This window comes from Aquarana catesbeiana, linkage group LG05 (assembly GCF_042186555.1).
Source record: "Aquarana catesbeiana isolate 2022-GZ linkage group LG05, ASM4218655v1, whole genome shotgun sequence".
Lineage (NCBI taxonomy): Eukaryota > Metazoa > Chordata > Amphibia > Anura > Ranidae > Aquarana > Aquarana catesbeiana.
In genome coordinates, this window is record NC_133328.1 from 546,724,583 (window position 1) to 546,740,286 (window position 15,704).

At 41.2% G+C, this 15,704-nt stretch overlaps 1 protein-coding gene across 6 annotated transcripts in view; it reads left to right on the top strand.

Annotated features, from left to right (window-relative positions):
- LOC141145285 (uncharacterized) overlaps positions 1-15,704 on the top strand; it is a 577,610-nt gene that overhangs the window by 164,610 nt on the left and 397,296 nt on the right. For all 6 annotated transcript variants that reach the window (XM_073631839.1, XM_073631841.1, XM_073631840.1 and 3 more), the window contains exon 12: positions 15,192-15,438. In XM_073631839.1, the coding sequence (XP_073487940.1) occupies positions 15,192-15,438 (247 nt within the window). The remainder of the gene's footprint in view (positions 1-15,191; positions 15,439-15,704) is intronic.

Genomic DNA, 15,704 nt, shown 5'->3' on the forward strand with positions numbered 1-15,704 from the left:
CTGGTCAGGAAAGGGGGTGAGGACGAGCGAGCGCCCCCCCTCCTGAACCGCACCAGGCCGCATGCCCTCAACATGGGGGGGTTGGTGCCTTGAGGGAGGGGGGCGCCCTGCGGGCCCCCCCACCCCAAAACACCTTGCCCCCATGTTGATGAGGACAAGGGCCTCTTCCCGACAACCCTGGCTGTTGGTTGTCGGAGTCTGCGGGCGGGGGGCTTATCGGAATCCGGGAGCCCCCTTTAATAAGGTGGCCCCCAGATTCCGGCCCCCCACCCTATGTGAATGAGTATGGGGTACATGGTACCCCTACCCATTCACCTAGGAAAATAAAGTGTTAATAAAAAAAACACACCACACGGGGTTTCAAAGAAATTTATTAGGCAGCTCCGGGGGGGGGTCTCTTCCGACTTCGGGGGTCTTCTTCTCCCGGTGTTCCGCCTCTTCTCCCTGGCCCCTCCACTATCTTCTTCCAGCTCTCTTGCTAGCGGGGGGCCCGGTCTGCTGCCGCTGTTCAGTTCTTCTCCCGTATCTTCTGCCGGACTCCCCCCGCTATCTTCTTCCAGCTCTATTGCTAGCGGGGGTCGGTCTGCTGCGCTGTCTTGTCCCCTCTTCTCTTCTTCATTTCTTCTCTTCTTCTGATGTTGACACGACGCTCTCTCCTGCTGGAATGGTGTGTCCGAGCTGCGGAGCCATTTATATAGGCAGTGACCCCGCCCCCTTGTGACGTCACAGTCCCAGCATGCGCAGGGACTCTGGCGTCATAAGGGAGCGTGACCCCAGAGTCGGGAAGAGGCCCTTGTCCTCATCAACAAGGTACTCCCCCCTCAAGACACCAATCCCCCATGTTGAGGGCATGCGGCCTGGTACGGTTCAGGAGGGGGGGGCACTCACTCGTCCCTACCCCCTTTCCTGACCGGCCAGGCTGCGTGCTTCAGATAAGGGTCTGGTATGGATTTTGGGGGGACCCCCACGCCGATTTTTCGGCGTAGGGAGTTCCCTACCAGACCTAAGGGCCTGGTATGCCCCTGGGGGGGAACCCACGCAGGTTTTTTCATTTAAAATTTGGTGCGGCGTTCTCCCTCAGGATTCATACCAGACAGCTGTCAGCACTGCCTGTCACTCATCGCGAAAGGAAAAAAAAGTTTTCCTTTCCCGATGAGTGAGCCATCTCGGCGCTGGCTCCCGCGACGGGGCTCGTAGGTGTCAAATCTCGCCAAGAAAAGCTGCGAGATTGACACAATATCGCGGTCACCTACTGTATGCGTGGCCTTCCTTTACTGGAGACAACATTTGGATCTGTAGTGACGGATTTCTGGAAGCAGTTTGATAATCCAAAAACACGCTAGCTATATGGTTTCAAACTGCTCAATGTTGCTGCCTCCTCATATATAAACAGCAAAGAGAAACTCCATAGTGTAATATTGTTTTTAACACAGTTTTATTGTGCAAACAAAGCCCTGGTACAGGGTACTCACATGGGTTTCGTGCCTTAAAAAGCTGGGATTTATTTGAGGTCGTATGCTCGTACTCCGTGAGACAGACCAGCTGCCTCCTGCACTGTCCTGTCCTCTCCCCTACGCATGTTGATACAAGGGAAATGATGTATCTTCCTCAGGGCTGTACTAAGGCTTTATTTGTACAATTAAAACTGTGTTAAAAACAATATTGCACTATGGAGTTTCTCTTTGCTGTTTATATATGAGGAGGCAGCAACATTGGGCAGTTTGGAACCATACAGCTAACCGGGAATTCTTAAGGTGATTCACAAGTGTGTTTTCACCCAACTTAAATGTGAGGTAACATGCTCTGAGGTGAGCAGCTATTACCTAAGGGTGGGGAGCACCTGAGTGTTGACACTGCAATAGATTTTTTTGATCACGGTCACCAATCAAGTCACCTTTATATCTTTAACAAGGACTTTATATCATTATGTTGAACTGATCCTCATGTGATCAGGACGTCACTAATTATATGCACTATAGCACTTTATGGTTCACGTTTGTGTCACTATATATATTTATATACGTTTTTTCATAAGGATTTATTGGTTTTACTTGTGATGTGGGACTTTGTATGGTGACACAAGTCACTAATATACCACTATAACAATTATTTGCACATTATTTCTTATTGCTTGGTTGGCACTTTAAACCTCCTGCTGTCATAGCAAAATAGCACAGAACAAAATTTAACCACTTGACCACTGGACACTTAAACCCCCTTCCTAACCAGACCAATTTTCAGCTTTCAGTGCTCTCACATATTGAATGACTTTTAAATTTTGCAAATTAGTAATTTTTCTTCATAAATTTTGGCCAAATTTTATACTGCTACATATCTTTTGGTAAAAATAATCCAAATTGGTATATATTATTTGGTCTGTGTGAAAGTTATAGAGTCTACAAGCTATGGTGCCAATCACTGAAAATTGATCACACCTGAAGTACTGACGGATAAGCTCATTTCTTGTGACCCTAACAAGCCAGTACAGTACAAATACCCCCCAAATGACCCCTTTTTGGAAAGTAGACATTCAAAGGTATTTAGAAAGAGGTATGGTGAGTTTTTTGAAGTTGTAATTTTTTTTCCACAATTCTTTGCAAAATCAAGATTTCTTTTTTTTCAAAAAATTGTTATATTAGCAGTTTATTTCTCATGCACAGTATATGCATACCACAAATTACACCCCAAAATACATTCTATTACTCCTCCTGAGTATGGCGATACCACATGTGTGAGACTTTTACACACCGTGGCCACATACAGAGGCCCAACATGCAGGGAGCACCATCAGGCGTTCTAGGAGCATAAATTACACATCTAATTTCTTGACTACCTCTTGCAATTTTGAAGGCCCTGGAGCACCAGGACAATAAAAACGCCCAAAAAATGACCCCATTATGGAAAGAAAACAACCCAACGTATAATCTATGAGGCATATCGAGTCTTTTGAACATGTCATTTTTTTCTACAAGTTTTTGGAAAATGTGGAAAGAAAATGAAAACGCATTTTTTTTTTTTTTTTTTACACAAAGTTGTCCATTTATACAATAGCTCTAATACATAGCATGTACATACCAAAAATGACACCCCAAAATAGATTTTCCTACTCCTCCTGAGTATGGCGATACCACATGTGTGAGACTTTTACACAGCCTGGCCACATACAGAGGCCCAACATGCAGGGAGCACCATCAGGCATACTTGGGGCATACATTTCAAATCTAATTTGACTACCTATTACATTTTGACGTACTGTAGTGGCATGGTTGAGCCATGAATGTGTATGGCTGAGTATGGCTGGGTGGGTATTTATGGGATCGCTGGGTATTGCTGAGTATGGCTGGGTATGGATGGGATGGTTGGGTCGGGTATGGCTGAGTATGGCTGGGTGGGTATGGCTGAGTATGGCTGAGGATTCATGGATGAGTATTGCTGAGGATGGATGGATGAATATTGCTGAGCATGGATGGATGAGTATTGCTGAGCATGGATGGATGGATGAGCATTGCTGAGCATGGATGGATGGATGAGCATTGCTGAGCATGGATGGATGGATGAGTATTGCTGAGCATGGATGGATGGATGAGTATTGCTGAGCATGGATGGATGGATGAGTATTGATGAGTATGGATGGATGAGTATTGCTGAGTATGGATGGATGGATGAGAATCGCTGAGCATGGATGGATGGATGAGTATTGCTGAGGATGGATGAGTATGGACGCTGAGGATGGATGGATGAGTATTGCTGAGGATGGCTGAGAATGGATGGATGGCTGGATGAGTGCAGCAATGGGCACAGAGCAGCGCTATGGGCAGTACACATCCAGCCCACAGCGCTGCTGCACCCGATCTCTCCCCTCTCCTCTCACACTGTACCGATCGATACAGAGAGGGGAGAGAGGAACCGGACACGATGCCAGTTTGTTTATAAGTGATTGCTCCGTCATTTGACAGAGTGATCACGTGGTAAACAGCCACTGTCAGCGGCCATTTATCGTGACCCGTGATGACCCAGCGGTCACAGATATTCCCGGGTGCACGCCCCAGGGGGCACAAGATTCTGGGAGGACGTCCATGGACACCCTCCCAGAATAAGCCGACTGTCCTGCAGCCGTCTTTCGGCTATGGCCCGGTCAGCAAGTGGTTAATATTATCTTGTTATCACACGATTGTATGAGATGTGATTAGTGCCAGCAGCTGTCATTTTATCACAAAGGAAATTTTTATTAGAGAATCTCGCAAGATCTTTATAAATTTGTTAGCTATTTAACACAGTGTCTTATTACAAGGTCAACAAGACTAAATTGTATATTTTAGAACTAGGTAGGTATCGCTAGTAAAACCAAACAAGAGTTATGCCAAAGCTTACGTAAATGGGTGGCCTCGCCCCCTCTGACGCCCCCGGAAAGCCATGGGGAAGTCCCTGTGCGCCAGAGGGGGCGGGGTCACCCGGGAATATCATCATGTGGCCCCGCCCTCAGATAAAAGAACTGTCACCTGCGAGGACGCGTCATACGGTCCGGGGTCTGTCGCGGCCTTTTTTTTTCCTCTCTTTTTCGGTCTGTCGGCGGAGCGAGAGAAGAATGGAATTCGTGGGACATTTTTATTTTTTGTTTTTTAATAAAGGACTTGTCCCAAGCCGTGTCTTGTCATTTGTACCATTTTGACTCTTTTTTTGTGAAATGGTAGGGGTTCATTTGTACCCCGTTACCATTTCACATTGGGGGGAGGCCGGGATCTGGGGGTCCCCTTGTTAAAGGGGGCTTCCAGATTCCGATAAGCCCCCCACCCCCAGACCCCCCCAACCACCGGGCAAGGGTTGTGGGGTTGAGGCCTTTGTCCCCATGAACTCGGGGACAAGGTGCTTTGGGGGCTACCCCAAAGCACCCTCCCCATGTTCAGGGCATGTGGCCTGGTACGTTTCATGAGAGGGGGGGCTTTCCTTTGCCCCCTCTTTTCCTGCGGCCTGCCAGGTTGCGTGCTCGGATAAGGGTCTGGTATGGATTTTTGGGGGGCCCTCACGCCATTTTTAAAAAAAAATTTGGCGCGAGGTTCCCCTTAATATCCATATCAGACCTGAAGAGCCTGGTATGGAATTTGGGGGGGGCCCCCATGCAATTTTTTTTTTTATTTTGGTTCGGGGTTCCCCTTAATATTCATACCAGACCCCAAGGGCCTGGTAATGGACTGGGGGGATCCCATGCCATTTTTTTCAGTGACTTTATATCTGTGTTGCCGGGACTGACAACTCATTATAGCCGCGAGTACTTTTAAATGACTTTTTTTCCTTTTAGAAATGTCATTTTGTGCAGGGACTATTCACTTTTATTGTTTCACTTTAAGCATTATTAAAATCACTGCTCCCGAAAAAACGGCAGATTTTAAAACTTTTTTTGCATTGATACATGTCCCCTGGGGCAGGACTCAGGTTCCTAAACATTTTTTATGACAATACCATGCATATAAGCCTTTAAAATTAGCACTTTTGATTTCTCCCATAGACTTTTAAAGGGTGTTCCGCGACTTTCGAATTTGACGCGAACACCCCAAATTGTTCGCTATTCGGCGAACAGGCGAACATCGGGCTCATCCCTACTAGGCATCACTCTTGCTCCTAGAGTATCAGAGCTGGTTAAAGAAAACTATACTCCCTTCCTGCAGTCTCTCAATACCAAGTTGGGGAGATTGGCACAATACAAATTGTCTGGTCAGGTAGATTGGCTGCATTCAAGATGCAAATCCTCCCACAATTGTTATACCTCTTTAGAACAAATCCTCTTTTAAAGAACTATACTGCGTTTTTCTTTTTAACCAAATGTTCTTGCAGCATAATTCCATTTACATTTTAGAAAACTACCACCTTTGCTGTGAAAATGTGTTATGTTTTTTTCCATTGCTCAACTAGCCTTATACATTTGAAAGAAAGCAAATATTCCTGTACTTTCTAGTGTTTGAGGGTAAAAAATACAAACTTTGTCTGCTTATTTACAAGAATAGACCCTCGCACAAGTGTGGAGTACTGGAGTGGGGATTGCTTGATATTTCATGCTCCGAGTGCAGAAGCTCACATGTGCAGAGCACTGGAGCCCAAAGGTGCAGATTCTGGAGCTCATATGTGCAGAGGACTAAAGCTTATAGGTGTGGCGTTCCAGAGACGACAAGGGAAAACTGCCGGAGTTCACAGCCACAATGTGCTGGGAACATACTGTTTTTTTATTTTTTTTTATTTTTGTTAACTAAAATGGAATAGCGCCATTTAAATTTTATAAAAATACCACGTTTGATGTGAAAATGTTTTAAATTATTATTTTTTTTTAAACAATAAGCTTTTATTGATGTTAAAATTTAGCATTTGTACAATCATACTAACATATGTTTTAAATTATTACCATGACTTCACTGATGGAATACATCTGCAAAAAAGTCAACTAGTAGGTAAAGGTTACACATGATCACTAGGGATTGTGGAGAAAAAAGGTAACTTGGGTGTCTGCTTATCTGCAAGTATAAACCATGGCACAGGTGTAGAGTGTTGGATATCTCAACTTTTGAGTGTGGAGCATTGGAGATCTCAAACGCAGACTGCTGGAGTTTAAAGATGGGCAGTGTTGCTGCTCACAGGTGCAGGGTGCTGAAGCTCAGATGCATAAAGTGCTGGAGCTAACCAGCTTGGCTTGCTTGAGGATCAGACCTGTGAAGTGTTAAGGATCTGAAATGTGGTGTGCTGAAGATCTCTGTACACTGGGGCAATTTTTTTTTTTTTTTAATCAGAAAAATATTTCATTTTATTTTTTTCCCAGTAACAAGTAAACAGGAGATAAAATATAGTTGTCAATCTCACATATACAGTACAGGCAACATAAATATCTGAAATATACAGAAGATCGTTATTCTCCAGTGCAAGTAAACCACTCTTAACCTGTAGCCTATACTGACCAAATGATATAATGTAAGGTAACCTGTGTACAGAAAAACTATATCAGACATATTACCCCAGAATCCTGAGGACTAATGCCCTGTACACACGATAGGATTTTCCAATGGAAAATGTGTGATAGGACCTTGTTGTCGTAAATTCCGACCGTGTGTAGCCTCCATCACACATTTTCCATAGGAATTTCCGACACACAAAGTTTGAGAGCTTGCTATAAAATTTTCGTGTTTACACAAATCCGACGCACAAAGTGCCACGCATGCTCAGAATAAATTAAGAAATGAAAGCTATTGGCTACTGCCCCAGTTATAGTCCCGAGGTACGTGTTTTACGTCACCACGTTCAGAACGATCGGATTTTCCGACAACTTTGTGTGACCGTGTGTATGCAAGACAAGTTTGAGCCAACATCCGTCGGAAAAAATCCATGGATTTGTTGTCGGAATGTTTGATCAATGTCCGACCATGTGTACAGGACATAAGAGTAGTAAACCAGTAAACAACAAGAAAAAGAAAAGAAAAAAAAAACAGTATGTGACCTATTAAGACACTGTTTTAATGGAGCTACAGATTTGGTTCAAAGCGCCTTGGGGGCTTAGTATTCCCAATCAGAGGGTCTATCCCTGAAGCAGTCCATCTCTGACCAGTTGCATGGATGCAAGGCCAGGGACATCTAACCACGGCTGCCACATAGTGTAAAATTTGCAAGAAACATTTCTATGTTGCTATGTCAGCTTTTCACATATGAGCATATCATTCACTTGTTCCACCCATTGCCGTCTGTTGGGTACCCGGGAGACCATCCAATATTGGGCAATCAATTTGGGCGCAGTATACAGCAGCCTAAGAACCGCACTACGAGCTTGAGGTGTAAGTGATTCTTCCTCCAGGGCACCCAGCAGACACACAAGAGGGGTTCTTGGAATCCAAAACATATATACTTGTGAGATTGTGTCTAAAACCTCAGTCCAGTAACAAACTCATTTAGGGCATCTTCAGATCATGTGAATAAGGTCACACTGGGGAAAGGTACTAAAACTGTAGTGCACAGAATCTGGTGCAGTTGTGCATAGTAACCAATCAGCTTCAAAGTGTTATTGTCAAAGCTTCATTGAACAAGATGAGGTTAGAACCTGATAGGTTACTATGCACAGCTGCACCAGATTCTGTGTGCACCAGTTTTAGTAAATCCACCCCATTGCTAGAATATTGTTAAAAAATGGCACAGTGGTCTGACAGCAAGTTTGCACAGGAGTTCTTTTTAGGCAGGGTCACACCGTGCTTTTCCTCTGGCTTTAAAAAAGTTATATTCAAGATTTGGACATAAGCTCAGGGAATACTTTGTAAAGTGGTGAAGGCAAAAGGCAATCCACTCAAGCCTTATTTGTATGTCAATCTTAAGACTCTCTGACTTCAGCTACTAACTGAGAAAAAGGAAAAAGGAAATCCTTGTTATAAAGATGACTCTATAGTTGTTTTAGAGTTTGCATAGGTTGTTTTGTGCATTGTAGTCATTATCAGTATGTATAGGGTTTTATGGCAATTTAGAAGGGTTCACCTGTTACGGCCTAACAAGCCTAGAGCTGCAGGTTTGCATTTACTATAAGGATTGCTGTGTACAGGTCAGCTTTCTGGATTTGTGTAAGCATTCATGGTTTTCCTCAGAAATTTCTGACCTATTACCATGAGAACCTTGCTTTAGTGCAGCTCCCATTCTCATAAATTGAGAAAGAGGGACACACTAGAAAGGAGTAAAGTGGGTGTAGCTAAATTGCACTGAATATTGGGAGTGTCTTGAAGAAACACAATTAAAGTGATTGTAAACCCTTACATATACCCACTGAAGTGACTGGCTTGAGATGATACACAAAAATAGAACAAATTATCCTACATAAGTTATACCTGTTTATCTGCAGTTCTCTGTTCTGTACAGTTTTTCAAAGTGCACAGTTTACACAGCGCTTCAGGAGACAAGGGATGGGGATCTGATGTCACACGCTGCACAGCACAGATTGGAGAGCTGAGTGTAGCCTCAGACCAGAGTGGAGGGAATGGACCCCTCACCATCCCCCTACACATTCTCATAGGAAAATATGAATAGCTGATGCTGTCAATCACCTGCTTTGTGTTGATGGGGTGGCTGGGCTGTGCCCTGGGATTGCTTGGTGTGGGGATAAATGATCAGAAGTAATTCATGCACATCGCAGAAGGAGGATTTACTTTACCACAAGTGAGTGTTTCATAGACACCCATTAACCTAAAGGATTATCTTTAAAAAAAAAAAAAATAATAATAAAACAACATGCACAAAAAACTAACACTTTGTCTAAGTCTTCCTTAAAGAACTCCATTAAAATAATCAAACTACTTGACAATCAGCAACTGCTGAGATAATAAACATCATACTCAGAAGTATGTAATGTACAGAGGTAAGCACTTTATGTTCAACACAAAGGGGTTGATTTACTAAAACCGGAGAGTGCAAAATCTGGTGCAGGTGTGTATGGCAGCCAATCTGCTTCTAACTTCAGCTTGTTCAATTAAGCTTTGACAAAAAAAAAAAACCTGGAAGCTGGTTGGTTTCTATGCAGAACTGCACCAGATTTTTCACTCTCCATTTTTAGTAAAACAACCACAATATATAATGTGCAGCCTTCAGCAGTGTTTGTCATATTGCCCCTTATTATGTTGGTCAGCAGGATAAAGACGGCTGACATCTGTAGTCTACGGGAGGAGAAAATGCCAATCATCGGTGGTCAAGGAGAGAAAAAAATTCTCCAGCTTTGATGGTCAGAAGAAGGAAAAATATCTGTCATCAGGGGTCAGGGGGAGTAAAAATTGCTCAGTGTTGGTGGTCAGTGGTTGAAAAAAAAGACCAGAATCAGTGCTCTGAAAAAAAAGCCTGGCTTTGGGGGCTTTGGTCAGTGGGAGGTAAAAAAATGTTGGTGGTCAGGGGGAGAAAAAAAATTACCTGATTGTGAGAGAGGGATCAGTCACAAAAGATCCTGGACAGTTGGGAGGGTATTGGGGCTTGTAGGTCTGATATTGTGCAAAGGATTCAAAGATGCCTGTCTAAAAAAGTTATGACATATCACAAAATAGCAAGCTGCTCCTTGTTTCATTATTTTACTACTGTTCTTCGTTATGTAACTCTTATTGGCAATTATAATGTACAACGGAAATTATTTGTGAATTTATAGCTGTCAAATTGCATCTAACTCAACCTGATACCACCTGTCCTTGCAGGTCTTTTAATATTACATACATTAGGACTAAAAAGTGTACTAGAGTAGCTACAACACATTTCTAAAACCTTCGTTTAATTTCAAGTTGGTGTAAACAGTTACATTTTTAATGTAACTTATCATTGCTTAGGTATGCAGCCCTAAATTAAACGTTAATCTAGGAATCATTAAAGCAACAACTTTTAAAATGTATCCCAACATTTTACATTTCTGATATGTTTCTGATTAACTTGTTTTAAAAGGTATTCTGTTCTCTTTGCATTGCTTCCTTTTTGTGAAATACCTAGTGATCCTACCATTTTCCCTGCTTTCCTATTTCAAACTGACTGCGTCAGGAGATGAAAACACATCCATCCCAGTGTGGTCAGATTTCTTCTTTGCATTCTACTTGGGAGCACAGCCTGCCTGTACTCCAGTGGTCAGACTTCTGCTCACACGTCCCCTGCACAGCTTTTCACTGGGATGATCAATGTACTGCTGTTTCTCTGACTCCTGCTGACACTTCACCCTGTCCAGCTACTCATGGTGAACTTCTGTCCCTGCATTCTTCACTTGACTGTGTCTGTGCTCTGTTAAAGCTGCTGTCAGAGACCCCCGCCCCCCCCCATCTTCACAAGGAGTCTCCATTCCAATGTCCCTAAGCCCCTTAGGCAGCTGAGAACAAGGGCCATGTGATCACTTATAAACAAAGAGTAAACAAAAACAAAAAAAGGGTCCTTTAGAATGTTATATATACAATACATATGTAGGTATATATATTTATATAGTGGACATGCATACAAAATTTTTTAGTCTTGCATTTCTATTTTAAACTGACTGGGTTAAAGGTTTGCATATATTTTAACAGTGTTGACCTCTTTTTCTGAAATTGCTTGCTGTATGAGCTATCTTGCTTGACCACCTGTCTTCAACACTTTGGGGGCTATTTACGAAAGGCAAATCCACTTTGCACTACAAGTGCACTAAAAGTGCACTTGGAGGTGCAGTCACTGTAAATCTGAGGGGTAGATCTGAAATGAGGGGAAGCTCTGCTGATTTTATCGTCCAATCATGTGCAAGCTAAAATGCTGTTTTTTATCTTCCTTGCATGTCCCCCTCGGATCTACAGCGACTTTACTTCCAAATGCACTGGCAGTGCACTTGTAGTGCAAAGTGGATTTGCCTTTCATAAATAACCCCCTTTAAGTAACTGCCTGAAAGCAAGCATTTAAAGTAATAGACTTCTGACTGACTTGATGTGCATACCTGTTTCAGGATAGTGACTCAAGGTATTGAAGCCACTGGGTTGTCAGTTGGGCAATAAGCACTATTATGTTTTCTCATAAAGGCTTCTTTTAAACCTATCTGAACATTTTAGGCTATGTAAATGAAATCTACTTGAAGGGCTCAAATACCTTTTCTAGAGAAAATGTTTCCCCTGGCCCCCTCCAGTGCTGACCATGTGACCAAAAGCCTAGGTTTTTGGACTTTTCACATGATCTCAGATAAGTAGGTTGGTCAGCCAGGCTGAGCTCTGAACCTCTCCTGTCACACATTATACAAATGCTTTTTTGGTTATGTGAGCAGAGTTAAAGAAAACCTGGATCAGTGTCTTCTAAAGTAAAGGAAAATATCCTGGCCTTTATATTACTCCTCAGTTTGTATCTCAGTAAAACAGTTAATATAGATTTAAAGTGTCATTAAACCTAATATAAAATAATATTTGATTGCCACCTGTGTCCCCTAAAATGACAACATCAGTCTGCATATACATAAAAATATAAAAAAAAGTACAACTATATTTTCCATTATGAGGGTGGTTACATTCATGATACATGGTCCAGAAGAATGTTGAAACCTAGCCACCCTCGGCACACTGCCAACATGGACTACATTAATATGTAAAAGCAAAGTAATTGCCCATTGGTGAGAATCACTGCTTACTGGCTTCATAGTGAAGCAGAAGAACAGAAACAGAGCAAACCCCACACTGTAGTTTTCAATTGGGGGTGAATGTATAGCTAGATCAGCCATGCAAAGATGGATTGGGTTTGTATCTCCATGATAGCGGTGCACGTGATTGTATATACATGCATTGCTTGCACCAACAGACCAGAAGTGAAGGGAATGAATCCTCCTTGGGGGAAGACGATGTATTACTAAAAGAAAATGTATGTGACTGTTCCTAGTAGATTTTAATAGCTAACAGTAGTGAGATATGACTGATTTCTGAATAGACAGTTTGATGTAATATCAAATGTTTAGTAACACTTTAAGTCAACCTTTCAGTATAGGCCCACTTCAGGTCTTGGCCATTTTCACTAAACCCAGTTTCAATGCTTCTTTCGATATGAGTGTTTCTGGGCATACTTTTGCCAGGCGGAAGTCTTTTTTTGTTGTGAGTCAGTAATCTGCTGATCATCTCCCTGTAGATGAGATAAACCTATTCCCCAGGGATGGGCAGTTGTTCTGATAGTAAATATAGATGTATGATACACACATGTGTTTATCCATGCTGTCATGCAAAACATTTTTACTTCACACCCATTCTTTTGGCTGAAAGAGTGGAATTGCTGACCCTTTCAGGTTTGCTTTTTATTTCATCATCCAAAATATGACAAATATCATACCCAATTTTGACAAAGCCTTGGCCTCTGGTTGGTTCTAGTGAGCAGATTTATCTTTGTTACCTGGTTTTAAAGAGAAACTTATGTTTGTCACATTCATGCAACAATTTTTGCTTTTTCCTCCAATGAGTAATTCTTGTTATCAATACCTATTTGCCAAAAGAAGCTTGAATCCTAAATAGTGATGATGAAAATTAAAACGTTACCAATGTTAGTAAGCAAAATACAGTACAGACCTTTTCAACCATTATATGGTGCAAAATAGAAAAAAAATAGTATGCATATCTAGGCTGGGTTCCTTCTTTTGTCATGGCAGATGAGTTTCCCTGTTGCCACAGATCTTGTTTCAATGAATATGCTCAAAAAGTAAATATTTAAATGTCATTGTAGTACTGGTAAAACTGTTGAGTATAGGGATTTCCCACTTTAATAAGACCTTTCCCTACAGATTTCCCATATTAATAATAGCAATAATAAGGGGACCTGTGCCTTTTAGCCTTTGAACACCTGGGAAATGACAGTAGTCAAGCTAATTGCATTATTTGTTAATACCATAACTAAATACATATTTATTTTATTTGTTGGCGCTGGCAGTTTAACACCCTCAATAAAGGACGTTTAACATTTGAACCACTAAAACGAATTTCACAAATAATTAAAGGGTTGTGCTAAAGACATAGACAGTCGTTTAAATTTAGATCTGCAATAACATTTACTATTATTCTCCGGGGCTTTGACTGCTTGACAGAAACAAAGTACTCTGGGATTAATTTCAAGAAATGGTGCCAACTGTGTGCAATTTGCTATAATTAAGACATGAAAGAGTACTAAATATTCAGATTAAAAGAGCCATGATTGAATGTGATAGAGAATCAAGGTGTGGCAACAAGCCAATAAATACCAGTCAGTCATGATGAGTACAAAATATTAATTGATTTGAAACCTACGCCAATGAAATATTACAATAAAGAAAACCAGATTAAACTAATTACAGCCTGGAGAACCGAATTAAAAAGAAAACATTTTGAGTGATTCCTAAAATGAAATTTTACATGTTCAGTATTCAATATGCCAAGCAGAGACTACAGCAGTTAAATAATTACTCACACTTCTAAACAGTAATTGCTTAACTCTGAGGAATTATATTTCTGTTGTATGTTTTTTTCAAAAGGCATTCATAAATATAAACATAGATTTTGGGTTTTTAATAAATACCCCTCTTTTACATGTAGCGGGACAAAGTGGAAAAAGGAGATCTATGATGGAAACGTGAAATCAACAAAAATATGGAAACACGTTTGCACCAAAGTTCTATAACCTCTCTAACCAGGTTTTTTTTTTTGTTTTTTTTTAAGGGTTCATAGGGTGGACTCTTTAAATGTAGGTGTTGTGATTGAGATTGGTTATGTGACCAAGCCCTTGAGAGGGGCTTATTTTAGCGGAACAGAGTAGCAAAAGGAGATCTATGACAGAAATGTCAAATCAACAAAAATATGGAAACACGTTTGCTCCAGAATTCTGTAACAGGGTTTTTTTTACCCAAAGGGTTAAATGGGTGGGCCAAAAGAACCTTCTTGGAAACCTCACTCTTTAAATGTAGGTGTTGTGATTAGCATCGGTCGTGTGACCAGGTCTTTTAGAAGGGATTATTTTAAGCTTTCCTGCTGTAATATTTACTGCGAAACATCATATCACATGTGCCATACGTTAAATGGTTTTCATTGTATTTCATTTTTAGTCCTGTTTTCCCTTGAAAGATATCCTTTCAGAAAGCTTCAGAGGAAAAAGCCTATTGAGCTAAGTGTTTGATTACATGACAGAAGTATAAAGAAAATGTTAGTGGTTGTTATTCTGTACTCTCCCATGTGTAATTAATTTGGGCATAACTCCCTAACCTAACAGTACATGAGAAGCTAAGCTAGAGCAAATACCAGTTAACAGCTGTGGGCACCTACTGCCAACTTGTGTATCTCATGATGATGTGACCATCAATTCACCACTCGCATGGATTGTCATTCACACACCTCTACTGAACCTTTGGCATATAGGGCTTGTTCTGGAAATGGGAAAATACTCTGGCTTATAATTGACAAAGCAAAAGTTTGTTAAAGGTATATATTAGATAATTTCTATCAGAATATCTACCATTATTAAAAACTTTGATGATCCTCTTGAAATATTGGTTACTTTTGAATTTAGGTCTGCCATATGAAAACACTCATGATAGTTACTATACTGAGCATGTCATTATTGTGGTTTGCATTGTTTTTTTCTCTCTTTTGCTATGCATGTGTTTTTTTTATTATTATTTCTGTTGGTATTTATGCTGTCTAAAGATGAATGTGGATCTACCATCTATTGTCTGTAGTGCCAAATACATTTTTGTGTGCTTTTCATCTTTACAGGCAATAAGCAAAAGAGATGACCTTCTGCGGAAATCCGAAGGCGATCTCCTGCAGGCAAAAGAAGGTATCAAAGAAAAAGCGGCTGAGGCAGAGCACCTTGACAGCCTGGTCAAGCAATTGGAAGAAAGAATCCAGGACACACAGAAAAAAATGAATCAAAAGGAGAAAGAAAACGATGTACTCAGAGCTGAGATGAAGGACCTCAGCACAGAGCTACAAGAAGTGCATAAGCTCTACAGAGAAACAGGTAACATAGCCGAAAGGTACAGTGATAGCCAGCGGTGTGAGGGCACAACCTGCTGTATGGCCTATACCGATAATGCAAACATAAAGAATTTTTATTTTTATTGCAGAATATTTCCACAGATATGCAGCTGACAACTAGAATTCAGCTATAATGTTGACTTACTTTTACAATCATAATTTTCAAATTGTATTGTCCATTCATCATTTGTGATAACGTCACACTTCTTTTTTTTTTTTTTTTTGTTTTCATTTGCATTATTTAAGACA